General features: G+C 41.8%; 1 protein-coding gene across 1 annotated transcript in view; it reads left to right on the top strand.

The window, feature by feature from the left end:
* dnmt3ab (DNA (cytosine-5-)-methyltransferase 3 alpha b) overlaps positions 1-15,269 on the top strand; it is a gene marked incomplete at both ends in the record, with an annotated part of 47,241 nt that overhangs the window by 17,032 nt on the left and 14,940 nt on the right. The window contains 2 exons of the mRNA XM_083910175.1: positions 6,281-6,327; positions 9,237-9,383. Of these exons, the coding sequence (XP_083766301.1) occupies positions 6,281-6,327; positions 9,237-9,383 (194 nt within the window). The remainder of the gene's footprint in view (positions 1-6,280; positions 6,328-9,236; positions 9,384-15,269) is intronic.

Here is a 15,269-nt window from a genome sequence, read left to right as displayed (position 1 = left end):
TCAGTCCTGTCTCTCGCTCTCGCAGCCACACGTCTCCCTCGCTCTGACCTTGGTGAGGAGCGCAGTAAATAAATGGAGGGGAGGAGTGACTCGTCTCCTGGCAACAAGGCTCTGTTTGGAGCTGCCAGGTCTCTGTTGTGGCCGCCTTCCCTGTCAGGGGGAACTGCCAGGTGGATGGCGTCGAGCCCAGAACTCTTTACAAACTATGGTCTGCTTTCTGAACTCACCTGGTCTGTGCTTCGAGGATCCGTTACCTCACATGGAAGCAGGCGTCCCGATGGATCCGTGCATCGTGCGCTCTTCAAAATTAAACAACATAACAACTGATAATCACTCGCTTTTTTTGCCCAATTTCCAATATTGTGCTTAAATGGAAAATTGAAAAAAATTACATGAGCTGAAGGTCGCAGTAGAGTATACAGAAAGTTTGACAACACTACACCGTATTATGGTGGAGGTATTTAATCTTTTTAAATACTTATTTTCGCGCGTTGCACTTTGTAGACGGTCCCTACGCTCCTCCGATCTCACTGATGAGCGCACATAGAGATCGATGTAATTCCTCCAGCCCGAAAGACGGCTCTTTCTGATGGCGTTGCAGCTTGTTTTCGACGTTGCGTGATGTCTTGCGCGAGTTTCAACCATGTTTTATTTAAATGTCGTTGATTGCGGAAGTTTAAATCTGGGAATATCTCTCAACTTTACATAACTTGCAACATTCGGGTCATGTAAATTGCGTTAGATGCAAAACTGGACGATCATTTTTAATTTTGAAGAACGAATGATACACGTTCTGATGGATCTATTGCTGCGATTCAGCTTTAGGATTCAGTGGTGGACATAGAACCTCCATAGTGTATAGAAAAATCGTTGTAGTCTCCCGTTGTGAAGCTTGGGATTTACTTTTTAAAGTTCACACACATCCTCTGCAACCAGGCACCATTTGTATTTTATGGGTCAAAATATCTATTTGGTGATGTCTCGTCGTTCTTTCCTCGTGTAATGCGATAATCAATCCACCAGGGCAAATATCGCTATTTTAATTAACAAATTGAGTCGCTCTAAAGTGAACAGTCCCTGCAAGATTTACTCGCCGGGCGTCACTACTTCATGTCTCCTCACGGCGGCGCTGCTCAAATGAACGAGGAATACTTTTTACAGTTTTACAGCAGGATGATGGTGGAGAAAGCTACGTCAAGAGATGCTCCGTCCAACACATAGACTTTATGCACTTTGTTCTCTATGTTGTGAATAAATAGAGAAAATCCTGCACTTTTAACTTTTCACGTTAATGTTTTGTTTTCGAAGTTTGAGAAATCGCGATGTAACGCTATATGATCGTCTTGCGATGTATCCATTATCACAGAATCGTTGCATCGTAATATTATCGTATCGGGGACCAATGTTTCGTGACGTATCCTGTGATTCCCATGATATTAGCAGTCGCAACGCTTTATCGTCTGTTCTTTCTCTAACTGGGATTATGTAAGTAGTGATTTGGACCATTAACTCCTCAGGAAAATGTTTACTGACGTTACAAATCGAGTGAGAATTAGAAGCTAATTTTCTCATAGACATTCAAACGGAGTTATTTTTGCAAATAGCTGAGTCGCCCTCTGCTATTTCCGTCCTACTTGCTCTGAGCTTTTTATAATACACTCTATGAGAACATGACACAATCTATATAACTGCATATATATATATACACACATTTGACCATTAATACTCCGATTTGGCTCAGTGCTTGGTTTTTAAATGAACGCGGAATAAAAGACGGATGCGGCTGTATGATCTTTAAGTTTTATAAACAGTTACAAAGCCTGTTAAAGGAGCATTCCTCCAGTAATAGCTAGTAATTACTCCAGCCAGTGAAAACATGCATAAAGTCTTTGGGGGGCTTTTCCAAGTCAGAGAAAATAACCCTGCTGATGCGTTGCAGAAATTGTGGAGTTTTGGAGCTTAATCCAAGAGTAAAAGCCAACAGTATCTCACCCTCTGGTGCTTTGCTATTTGTGTTTCTTTTTTTTTTTGGATCAGTTTCTTTTCAGTAAAGATAAGATAATCCTTTATTAGGCCCACAGCGAGGGGAAATTCAGTCATTCCTCAAAAGTGCAGCAGCAAATCACCGCCTTTGACACACATAGTTACAATTAGAACAAGTGTCAGATGTTTTTTTATGGAAAACTTCCCCATTTTAATTTCATCAGAGCCAACAAACGGCGCTGGACTGAGAGAACAATGAAATATTCAGCATGAACAGTGCTAAAAAAAAAACCTCTTACAAATATTCAGATTAGAAGTCTGTGCAGAGTCCACAAGTCCCACAAGACTCGCAGCAGATGGTGGTGACACTTCCACCTCCCTTTTTTTTTTTTTTTTTTCAAGGCTGTGGGCAGCCGTCGTCACTCATGTTGCAATTTGTGAACACGGTGCAGGTTTGAGCCTTTAAGGCCGCATTTAAAGCCGCATTTCATAGACTTTCAGTTACGATCGTGTGGGGGCGAAAGTTCAAAAGTGAACTGTACAAGCTTCGGTTTCAGGGAGAGTTTCAGCAGCAGTGAAACACGCGAGCAGCCGCTGGCACAGGACATCTTTTGAAGGTTCGGGGTGTAGCAGTGCTAATATCTAATTGCGGTTATTTGGACAGGCGATAGGATTCGCGATATCGGGGGGAATGGTCATTTTGACCTCATGATCACTGTGTGACATTTGTGCAGATCTGCGAGGAAGAGGTTATCTTCAGTCTGTAGAATGAGGTGTGCGTGTAGATCACGACAATAATTTATCTAAAATGAACAAATACCGCACATCCTGTGATTTCAAAATTGCAGTAGGCTGTATTTTGCATTTTTCAATTAATTGTTCAGCCCTAGTGTGTAGGAGGCTTTTATTGTCAGGAATTAAATATACTACCTTTTAAGTGTCAGTGTTACTAACAACCTTAATATTGAAATTAGCTTGGTTTTTGTAGCCTTAGAACATTGGTTCTCAAAGTGCGGCCCGCGAGCCAATGGTGGCCCGCAGAAACATTTCTGGCGGCCCGCAATGAATTACAGTTGTTAGTTTTAATCCAGGAGCTACTCAGCTTGTTAAATGTTTATTGGACATTACTGGATACAGACCAATAAGTGTAAACTGTAGAACTGCATAAAAATGATTACAAATGGTATTTTTTTATTTTTTTATTTTTTCCTCAGTCCAATGTTGGTTTCCTAAATTGGCCCTCAGGTATCAAAACTTTGAGAACCCCTGCCTTAGAATAAGTCTTTTATATGCATTTTAGTCAGAGGGCCTTGCTTTATGGAAGTTGCCATCTTGGGCCGACTCATTTTTCCAGAAGCACAAAGGGACAAACCTGCCGTCTGCATTTTAAAGCAGAAAACATACCATGCAATCCTTGAATTACATCCTTTCTGGTCTGCGAAGGCCAACGTAGTTCCCTGACATGTTTGGAAAAGAGAGGTGGGCAGAGGAGTCTTAGAATCTGCAGTCTCACCACTAGATGTCACTACTTCTTACATGGTGGACTGTTGAAACTCAGTTGTGTGATAGATTTGCTTTCCCTTTAAGTTCCCGAAATAGCTAACCATACTGGAACTGGGACGTACAAATAGGAGGGAATGAATATTGTTGTGAATAAAGAGAGTGTTGATACTTTTAGCTCATATTAGAGAGAAGGGACTGCGGTGTAGGGCAGCAGCGCACTGGATCGATCGTCTGCTAAAAATGGTTTTCTCTCACCCATGTGGAGGGCACAGGAAGGATTTTTAGCTTCGGCTGGAGTGGAACTGAACTGGAGCAACTGGACCTGGCTCAAACCGGAGAGGTGTACTCTCTGCGGGCAACATTAGCCAGCTCCCATCACAAACCCAGTGACCTTGGCGGTCTGCTCCGCCTCGGCGATTTGTTATATAGTCACTTATTCTCGATGAGGGGCGATGAAACCAGGAGAGGGGGATGGAAAAGCAGTGAGTGGGAGGGAGTTGAAACCAACTTGAAGAGGCTGCTAAGAGAGCCTACTATTATTTGGACAGGTCTGGAGGACACTTCACTGACGGGTCAATGTTGGCTGTGCAGGAAACGCGGTCTATCAAAAGTTGTCGTAAGCCTCTCGAGTGTTTTCATAGTGCTCGGGCTTCGAACTAAGCCGGTAGTCGTGTTTACTCAGGCTGTGCCATCGTGCTAATTCAGGCCACAGCTGTTTGGATGATGCGCGTAAAAACTCGTATCGCCGTGTCTGGACACTTTGATAAACACCTTTCTTTGAACTTCCCTCGTTTTTTGAAAGATACGCCCGAGGTGTTGATTTGAGCTCCTATGACGGCGCTGACGTTGGCGTCCGTTATCTGCTGCCTGACGTTTTTGATGAATCATGTTTCGGTTGGGTCGTATCCATGCTCCCTGGCTAACCCCGCGCTGCTTCGTTGAACTCGAGCAAACAAAGCTGCTGAAGAATGAATAACATGCCCTTGTTGTTACAGACCCCCACATCTTAAATCATGGCGAAGTTAATGGGAAATCCCAACTGCAGCTTTTATTGTGTTTAAGACATTTTTATAGGACTGCGGTTTTGAGCGCATGTTTCTCAAATGTTTCCTGTGCTATTTCGACGCTCTTTACCCTGGTGGTGGCGCTGCTGCTGTTTTCTTTTCTGTGTTACCTATTGAATCATGCACATCTATTCTTAAATCATCCTTAGAACTGAAAACAACATCATTAACTGTCAGTTTTTCTCTTTGTTTTGAACTAGGCAAGTCTGTTTTTGCAAATGATCCATTGATTACAGGTCTTACATGAACGCAGTGTCGTAAAAAACCTTATGAAACGGGTGTAATGCAAAAGAAAAATCTTGGAATTCACATTAAGGAAAAGTTTCTACAGACACCAACATTAAAACTGTGGTGTTTTCAGTTGTATCACATGATTCTCAGCACTTGTTTCAAAATGTCTTCACATGCCCATGAAGAGTTTTAATCTGCTGATGAAGCATGTGGTAGTTTTATAGCACATCTCTATAAAAAACACTCACAGTTAGTTGATTGTGTTTAAAGGTGCCATATGTCAGAATGTGGCCAAAAACGGTTACTACATTCAAATTCAAAATACCGAGGTCTTTTAGGTTTCCTTTTCTGACGTAACTGGCAACCCGTGGTTGCTCGGCAGCTGAGACTCTACTGACTGCAATGATGTGAGACGGCGGTAGGTGGCGCCACATGCCAAAACATGAATTCAAAACATAAGCATGATTTGCAGTCTGCAAAATAATTTTTGAATGCAAATATTTTGTCTGTACTGTTGTTGTTGGTGAGTTCAGTTTGTTATATGAACATTATTCCTGAGTCTCTGTGACATATTAGGAGGATTTTATGGTCAGTTGCTTTAGATTTATTACATAATGCACCTTTAATGTCCATGCGTTCATATGTATGGACATCTTCTGAAAGTGTATGTATACAAATCAAAGACAGTTGGACTATGAATAGAAGGTAGTGTCTATTCCTGTTTAAGGATAAATGTAACGTATATATATTGGAGCGACTAAGTCCTGTTCTGTGGCACGTAAATCACGACCAGATTCTTCCCTCGTGTTTGAAATGATATGAGCGATTTATTTTCTTCCTATGTCCGCTTATTTTTTATTTATTTTTTTTATCTCACAGATAAAAACAAGACATGGCTCCTACATATATTATTACAGTGTCATTAGACTCGTACATTATCCCAGTATTATTGTGAATTGCAATTCTTTTGGTCACAATAATTGTTGTGTAGTAAGAGACTCCACAAGAGCCACCAAGCAGAGCAATGTCAAGACAGAAATACAGACATCTGTACTTGGATAAGGTAATTAAGCAGTTTAGTACATACATTAGACACACTTTAGTTGTGACCAATGCTCTAACGCAGTTTCTTTTTTTTTTACTTCAAATAACCTAAAAATATCTGTTTCTAGACTGTCCGTTTCTACATAACCCAGCTGCAGCAAGTTGAGGTTCATGTCTTGATGCAGTTAAGGCTTTGGAGATGATAAACTGGTCCCAGTGTCACAAAAATGAAGCAGTATGTTTCTGGGGTTTTTCCAGTGCCTGCAGATTTATTTGATTTGATCAAACTTAATGTATATGAGGGCAGACTTTAACACTCATGGGTAACGTATGCGATGCATGAGAGGTCACTCATGGTTAACATACAGTGAAGACACTGGGGTAAGCGATGTGACCAATTTCCACTCTCCTGTAAATGATTCAGGCCGTCCATTGTGTTGCTGTCTTCTCTCTAGATGTGGAGCACAAGGACGAGGACGGGGGTGATGCGGTCAAGACGGAGGTAAGATTTCTGCTCTGCTGGTGTCTTTTTCTTCGTCTTCCTCTCACTCTAAATTTAACTCTTGATGTGACTTCCACACTTTCCAGCTTCCTTTCTGGCGGCGAAGCGTCTTTTCTGTCACAGACTGCGAATCCTCTGCAGGGTTTCCCCCAGAAAACCTGCTAATCCGAGTGGTAGGACTGCTAAAAAAAAGTGTTAAAAGTTGACAGGAAATTTGAAATTATGACTATTATGTGTTATTGTAGGATATTTATTAACAATACTGAAACACCAACTATAGAGTCTTACAAAAAGGCACACTCTTGAAATACTGTTTTAACAACAAAAAAATTTAATTAAAATAAATAATATCAATTGTTTAAGTTAAATCTTAATTAAGTAATTATAATTAATAATATTGCATATTATATTGATTTGAGAGCATTATTTATTGATTTCACGTTCAGATTTTGTCTCTCAAAACTATTCTTCTTGCGCTCACGAAACTTTGTGACGCTGTCAACCAATAGAAGGCCGGCTAGTGTTGTCCAATCAGATTATCCCTGCTTCTTTGCGGGTGCGTTCGCTGTACTTCGTGGAGCGTTGCATACGGGCGGGCCCTCTTTCAACCGGGTGTATCCACTCCCGCCCTCCAGGGGGTGTATTAAACGTGGTTCCCTTTATTTACTTTTGAAATAGTTATACCGTATCAGTTAATCAATACACATGCGCCCGTGCTTTTCATTACAACAGCTACATAAAGTATAACAATAGCCGCATGACACACCGCCGGGTGTGTCAGGTTGCGGTTAGATGTTTACCGTCGCGGCTCGCTGAAGGCTGCTCTGACGACGTGCTAACATCCTTGCTAGCTCGCACTGGCCTGCCTCATCATAATGTCGGCTCGGCGGCGGTGCGCTCCCCGTGGTCGGCGGGTGAACGAGCGGGCTCATCGTCTCCTCCAGTGCTCCTCCGGCTCAGGTGATGAAGAATACACCTGACCAATGTGTTCACGTATTGACCATAGGATGTCGCCGTTGCGCTTGGTGATGCGGTTGAAAGCTCTACGTACTATATTTGGTATCATTGTTTCAGGTGTATATATATATATATAAAAAAAACAATAGCTTAGCCTGGCGGGGGGCAAGTAAGGCCTGGCGGTCCGCCACTGGGGGAAACCCTGCTCTGCTTTGCCACCATGATAGATGTCTTTAATGGGACAAGGAGTCCGCCTTGTAATGTTATAGTAATGTCCTACGTGTGTCTTAATATTGTATTTGTCTTGTACTGTAGCTGTATTTCCTCAATTAAAGTTACTGTAGTTTTATCGTACCTTTATAGTAGCTTATTTTACCTCAGGCTAAAAATAGCTAGCTTGGTTTTATTTGTGAATACTCTGGCACATTAAGGAATCATTATTGCAATGTCATTTTATTTCTTTTTATACATTTTATGAGAAGGTTTTCTTTTTTCATTCTCATATGTGTCTATATATAATACTTGGGAGTTTGTCTGTTTGTTAGCCTAGCGTAATATAAAGACAGGAAACATGGGGAAAGCTAGCAAAAACAAATTCTCTTTGAAATTTACTTCATCCAGTCTGTGCTTTCTCAGGATTAAAACATTGAAATTCGGTTATTGGTTTGTTGTCTGTGGTCTCTCCCACATTTTTAAAAACAAGTGAGCTTTGATTATCCCCTGAAAAGAAGAAGATATATGGTATAATGTTTTATTTTGTAAGCTTTGGTGGTGCTAGTAGGTGGATTGTGTTGCTTTCACTGTTAGCTGCTACGTCTGTTTGCAGTCTTTATGCTAAGCTAACCTGATCAGCTGCTTGTTTCATATTGGATGAAGCGAGTGTATTTTTTCCATTTTTTTTCAATGCTATGATTATTTTCTTGACATATACTATGCAAGATTTTTATCAAAGTTGTTCCATTTATAGATTCATAAAAAATATTCCTATCAATTATTAACCAAGCAAACTTTATTGACGACCCTGTAGAGGTGTGCTGCGCAGTGTTTATCAGCAGAGACCCTGCCCTCTGACTGCTTTTTTCTTATTTCCTTCTTATCTTTCTGTGTCCAGAAAGTTTCTGGACTGCAACCTTTGGGCAGTGGGTGTACAGCCCACAGCCAATAACACAGGAGGGTGGGATACATGGCTGTCCCTATGTTTTTCTCTCTGTCTTCTCATGATGTATACTGCATGTGTGTCTGTTTGACCGAGGGCGACACACACTCAACTGCACTCACGTAAAATCCAGCACCTTTCCACAGTTTCATATTTGAAACGCTTTTCTAATATGATTTGTTGTTGCTAAAGCATTTCCCTCTCTCAATTCACTACTCTACACTCTCACCTCTTTTTTTCTTAACTTAAGTTATGTAATTAAAAGCAATAAAGGACAAATCCTGCATAGTATACACTACACTTATTACTTTTATTATATATTTCCTGTTTTCGCAGGCTATTTCACAAATGTGTGGTGAAAAGTTAACTGTTTCTGCACTTGGTGGAGTCCAGAAAGACTGCTTGGTTCTCTTGCCTTTGAAAGAAATGGTACCTAATGGTGTATAGAATTGAAATATCAAATACACTTGGGGAGCTCGTCGGATCACTCGGTGCTGTTGACCTTGAGTCTGTTGCCAGGGAGTTGTGATCAGACCCTGTGGCATCACTTCATGCTGCCTGACCAATCACAAGGCTAATTGCACAAACATCAGAGTCATCTTATTTTTAAGAAATTAGACAATCTCATCACCTCAACTTCAAATTACTCAGTCACCAGAGTCCGTCGCACAGGCTCCAGTGACAGATTGGATGCACAGATTTTCCACAAATCTGGATGGTCCCTTATGAGTGAAATTCATAAAGGAAGGATCAAAATTAAGTAGCTAACTTTTTTTTTTTGTAACACCTGAAACAGGGAGGTCGAGGCAGGCTGCGAAGGGGAGTTGGTTGGGAGATCAGCCTTCGTCAGAGGCCCATGCCCAGAATAACCTTCCAGGCTGGTGACCCTTATTACACTAGCAAGCGGACCAGAGAGGAGTGGCTGGCCAAGTGGAAGATGGAGGTGAGTACCGCAGCACTGTCCAGCCACCAGGGCCCGCAGAGTGAGTGACAGCTGTGGAATTAATCTGCCAGGGTCAAAAGATTGGCGCTTGTGGTGTATTTACGAGCAAGTGTATTTGATGGGTCATTTGATATCTCATGGAGGTACCATTTATTTCAGTGGGTTTCCAGGGTCGTTGACTCAGTTGGCTCATGTGTTTTCTGGCTTTGTTTCTTGTCTTTTGAATTAGCAGAGGAGAAATCACACGCAGCTGTGTTGAACACATGTGTCTTATCGTCTTGACGTGATTCATGTTTCCTGGATAAAACTGTTGCCGTAAATTACGGTTTGTATAAATCTGAGAGGTTTTGATGTCAAACATGTTTTAAGCTTCTGAGGTTCGTTTTTTTTTTTCTTTCCCTATTTTTTATTTATTTGATATTTGACAGTGTGGGGAGACAGGAAATAGGGGGAGCGAGAGAGAGAAAATGAAGTATGAGATGAGTCCACAGTTAGAATTTAAGTGGGAGCCCTGTGGTTATATGGCATGTGCCATAACCTTTGTGTTACTAGGGGCACCCCCTGGTAATTTCCCTCTTACCCTGCAATGGTATAGAGCCATTACTTTTTTTTCTTTCTTTTTTTTAAACTAATGCTTGGAGTTTTTAAATTTCACAACCAGTTTTGCATTACACCTGGGTAATTGCACGTTTCTGCTATTACAGTATAAATAGCTCTAATGACGCTTTTCTTGTACATAGTTTAAAATGATAATATCATACTTGGAACGGTATTTGACAAACTCTCATGGTGAGCTGTTTTGAAGGCAAAGGAGAGCTTTTGATTTCCTGCATGAGTTTCTATGGTTTTTTTATGGTCAGTGTCGTCCACTGCAGCTTGAAAAAAAATTGAGACCGTAAACATACTTTTGAAATGGGATTATGGTCACCATGATCATTACTTTGTGTTTTACTTTGAGCTTCTCAGGTGTCTTGTATGATCTTCAGATGGCGTTTCGTCAAAGTTTACAGAAGCGAATCTCAAAAACAGTGGGGAATCTTTAAATCTCAAATTAAATCACATTTAGACATCTGGAAAATGTTATAGAAGACCATGTGATTAAAATTAAAAGTGGACTATGTGGTGAGGTTGATTTGTTGGTCATTCTGTGGTATGACATTAGACATTCGGATTTCTAATGTGGAACATAGAAACCCTGCCCTCCAGATTACTCATTACTTAATCATGATAAATATGACAGGTGTTTAAAGCAGCATGAGCTTTAGTGCACCTTCATCTCTTGCATAATGAGGAGTTCCCTGAATTATAAACATGGGGTCTTCCATTTCTTCTGCTGGGGGATTAGTCATATAAATGTCTCCAAGGAGGAAATATTGCCAAATTAGCAGGGCATGCAGGATTCCCACAAGTGAAGATGTCATAAAAACATGTGGCAGTTTACATTTTCCTCTTAATAAGCTGAGTTTTAAGGGGATTTGCAACCTTGATCTCATTAGCAGAAAGACTTTGTTTTGGCATCAAAGCTCATTTCCTGAGGAGTAACGTGAGGCATCACCTTATTTGGCTTCTGCTTGTACTCCTGCCACAGAACATGTTGCTGTTGCACGCTCCTGCAACAGGAAGAGGACACGGTGGCTGAAAAGGGTTACTGCCGTCTTGCACTTTCTCCAGGACCTTGCTCTCTCTCTTTTTTTTTAAATGTTACAGTGGACTTCTCCGTCTCGCTCTCGCTTGTTTCCTCCCCTATTCTTCTTCCGACCCCTCCCCCAACTATGGGAATGGACTCTGTGCTATGGATATGAGGGTGAAAATGAGGTTTGCAGCAAATTTCCAGCCCTGCTTGCAAGACAGCCTCTTGGCTCACTGCCAACATTTTGCAAGTCCTCTCTAGCCAACCAGGATTCCTGTCGGCAATCACCTGACCCTGAATTCCTAGACAAAGAAATGTTCATGCTTTCTTTTTTTTAAGCGATCTCTTCTGCCCCGAGTGTGGGGGTGAAAAAAAACTCAAGCCAAACACTGGATTATGAGGGTTGCGCGCTGGCGTGTATGGGTATGTGCACTGCATTGTTTGTTTGATAACACAGGGGGGATAGTGTGCATGTCTTATTAGCCAGCTTAAGCAAGGGGAATATGCTGACTTCAGGTATTTCCACGAGAGTTGTTGTGAACCATCTGCTCCGCACGGCTTAAAGGGAAACCATCTCTTTAAAAAAAAAAAAAAAAAGGAAGAGTGAACAGGCTTTAGCCGTGTTTGGGAAAGAAGTTGCTTTGCATGAAAAAAAAGTTTTCCCTTGGGGTGAATGTGTGCTGAAACTATTTCCTGTTTCATATCGGTGCCTAGAAATGTCAAAGAACCATTCTTTTCTTTATAGATCAAGTACATGTGCCTCTTAAAGATGTTGTTTTTTCAGAGCAGATTCTACCTTGCATAACATTGAACTGGGAAAAAGGTTAAGTTGCTGTGCAGGCCTCAAAGCCCTTTGCTTGCAAGCACTGTGCACTTTGTTCTTTTTGACTCAGCACATAAATTTACTGTAAGAACAGTTACTTGATAACTTGAAAAGAGTAGTTCTGTGCACTGAGCCCTGCCGCCTCCTCGGGGGGCATTTCTTAACAAGCCCACTTGTGGATTTATAGGGAATTCTGTTTATGTATTCATCGCTGACTTTGTAATATTCCTAATTATCTCTAAAAAGGATGCAACACAATGAGAACCAGATGGCCCCTTTTGCTGTGACCCCCCAAGGCCACTCATGAAATGCACTGCCTTTGTAGGGATCTGTGTTAAAATCGGGCTAATGAATTCAGAGGCCACATCGCTGCACCACAGAACCTGCCACTTGTGCATTTTCAGTCTGTCTTGATCCGATGGATCTTGAGTTAACCACACCTGTCGCGACTCTTGGACATTTCTACTGTTTGTCCGTTGTCTTTCTTTGCACTGAAGACTTATTTCACTGTATAATCCACCAGACAAGCAGAGAAAGCAGCCCCCGCTGTGTGTCTCTCTTGCCTGTTGCACACGAGAAACTGCCACATTCAAAGGTCAAACTCTTTTGTGTTGCTTCAAAAGGCTCGGTGTCACATCGCGTGAGGAAGTGACGTTCATTGAAGTTTTTTTTTTTTTTCACGTGTGATCAGAGATAGCAGAATGAGTAGCACCTTTCCTGCTACTTAAACTTATTTTCTCTCTAATGCTCAATTTTGTCTGAGGCTTCTTGCCTTTGTCCCTGTGTTACATCCAAGCATTTACACCTTATGCACCACAGTTTACTCTCAACAACTGGACTTTTGATTCTTTGGCCCTTTGAGACTATGAAATTTCCCTTGTAAAGTTAACAACTTTATAATGGACACTTGTTGTATTATAAATAACTGAAAGTGTGCAATAAAGACGACCTTTTTGTTAACAAGTGCAGCCCAGATTGGATATTAAAGTATCATTTGCACTCCCCTGAGACCTATATCTCTGCTGCCTCACCGAGCACTCTGTCACCCCCTGTGCCCTCTGGGTATCATGCTGCATAGTCTCTAAGTTGGATGAGCTCTTATTGTGCACCCAACATGTCTCTACAGAGCTTTGGAGCTTCTGTTTTCACTTTATCCTTTAAAAAAAAATCTATGATTACTATAAGTACAGTAACTCAAGTTTGTTTTTTTCCATTACCTTCATACATACGTATTTGTTCCAAGAGGAAAAAGTTAGTTGTGAGGTTGTTTAAGCACAGTTTCTTCCCTGTGCTCATACATCTACAGTTTGTCTGCTGTCATTTTTGGTATTTGTCTTCGGCACAGCGTGACAGCAGATATAAGTGGTGGTATTTCTGTGCTGTCAGTGACAGGCAGGCGTGCGTAAATGATAAAGACCGCATTGTGTCTCTGCTACCTCCTTTCCTATTTTCCCCCTTTAGACTTTAGAGTGGCTGTCTTGCTGGTAGAGCTGCACACACACTGTGAGGCCCCCAAAAGGGGGCATTTACAACTGGGAAGACGTCCAGACACAAATATCTGGTTCCCTATAGCCACTGTACTTTTCTCTCCTCCCCCCACTGGCATTTTCAGCGTCACTTTCTTATTGGCTCCGTGAAGAAGGAACCCTGGAGACCGAGGCTGACCCAAAACTCACTGAAAAAAAAACGCAGTAGCAGTGGCTTATTGTCTTCCGGTATACATTTGATAACTGGCACAGGACTAAATCTATAAAATCTTGCTTTGCAGTTTACTCTTATCACCTCATTTATTGAGACTGCCCCCCCTCGCTCAGCAATATAACTTCAGACCGTTTCTCCCCATACGCATAACACATTTAGGAGTGTAATTGACATTTGTTAGTTTTTGCAGTTTACCATCTGGAACCACACATCCAAGCAGGCTGTCGAACACTAACTCCAGTGTGCTTGCGCTGGAGCCAAGAGGCCCAACACATATGGCCACTGGCTTTGAACCATCCATCCAGCACTACAGTACAGATATTTATAAACCACAGCAGAGCCTCTTGATTGATCAGCACATGTTTCTACTCTTCTGCACAGATACCCCACCCCATGCCGTCGAGGCACCTCCTCCCTGTAAAGGCGCTATTGTTTACTAGTCACTCTGGGAGAGAAGAGGGAGGATTTGTACTATACTTTCTCTCAGTCTCTCTCCTGCTTGCCCCCTTTTCTCCTCTTCACTGCCGTTCTGTGCATTTGCAGTGTGTGCGAGAGACCGGAGAACCTGAGAAAGTAAGCACAGCTGGGCAGCGCTGCTCTCACGTGGGGCCTATAGTATGACTAACACGTGTTTACATATGGGGCTGCTGCGTGTGTGTGTGTGTGTGTGTGTGTGTGTGTGTGTAAAGGAAAGAGAATGAGAGAGGGAGAAGAAAGTAAGCATGCAAGTTCTAATGTTGTGTGTGTTTGGCAGAAAGAGATCAGAATGAGTGCAGCTGTTGGGGATTTACTGTGAGAGGCTTAAGTCCCGGCTGTGTCTCGTCCTCTCTGATCGACCTAGCAGTTCAGTGTCAGGTACCACAAACCCAGTGAACTCCCCCCTGGCAGCTATGGACACTATAGAGTTACTGTATACACCGCTGCTGATGGATGGGCATGATAAAGACGTGTTTACAAAAGTGCTCAGGCTCCCACTGTCAAGATCCTGCACGTATGCGGCAGAGTCAAGGTGCACCTCGTGGTGTTCAGCTCACTACGATTTCACTGACAGTCGTGAATGGCCAGAAACGTGGCAGGAAGTGAGAATATGATGGCACTTGGGTCACCAAACTGCAATTCTATGAATAAATATAAATAGAACATATTTTTAATCCAAGCCTCAAGCTATAATGTGAAACATTTCTGCATTGATCTATAAAAATCCATAGCACTCCATGGTAGCAGACTATTTTATTAATTTCAATCGCCTTTTAATGATGTCATTGGCTTTGCAGAGAGGCTGCTGTGTTTCACATGGGGTTGACTTTTGAAAATCGCCATAAATAATATGCTTTTCAATGCTCTGAATGCTCCTCTGTACTCAGTTCAGTATGAAGCTGTGCATCTGATGGTCCTGCATCCTCTCTGTTCCATATATGAAAACAGGGAACAGAGAAGTTTCAGTGCTTTTTTACTTTGATTTTCCAGCTGTAATATGGTCCGTGCTGGAATACAAATAGACTTAGAGGATCAGTAGCAGGACCATTCGTCATCAATATTTCCATATTGACCAATGAGGAAGATTTTCCACTTTAGTGCCACTACTTGATGGTGAATGTAAATTACACGTCATGTAATTTACCCATTAAAGATGTAAAGATAAAGAGGATTCACCGTTTTCTTCCCACAGTGCAAAAACATGCATATTTGGGGATTAGACTAATTGGACACTCTAAATTGACTGTAGGTGTGA

The sequence above is a fragment of the Microchirus variegatus genome, assembly GCF_963457635.1.
Source record: "Microchirus variegatus genome assembly, chromosome: 2".
Taxonomy (NCBI): Eukaryota; Metazoa; Chordata; class Actinopteri; order Pleuronectiformes; family Soleidae; genus Microchirus; species Microchirus variegatus.
Note: the sequence above shows the minus strand (reverse complement) of the source record. Positions and strands in the feature narration are given on the sequence as shown.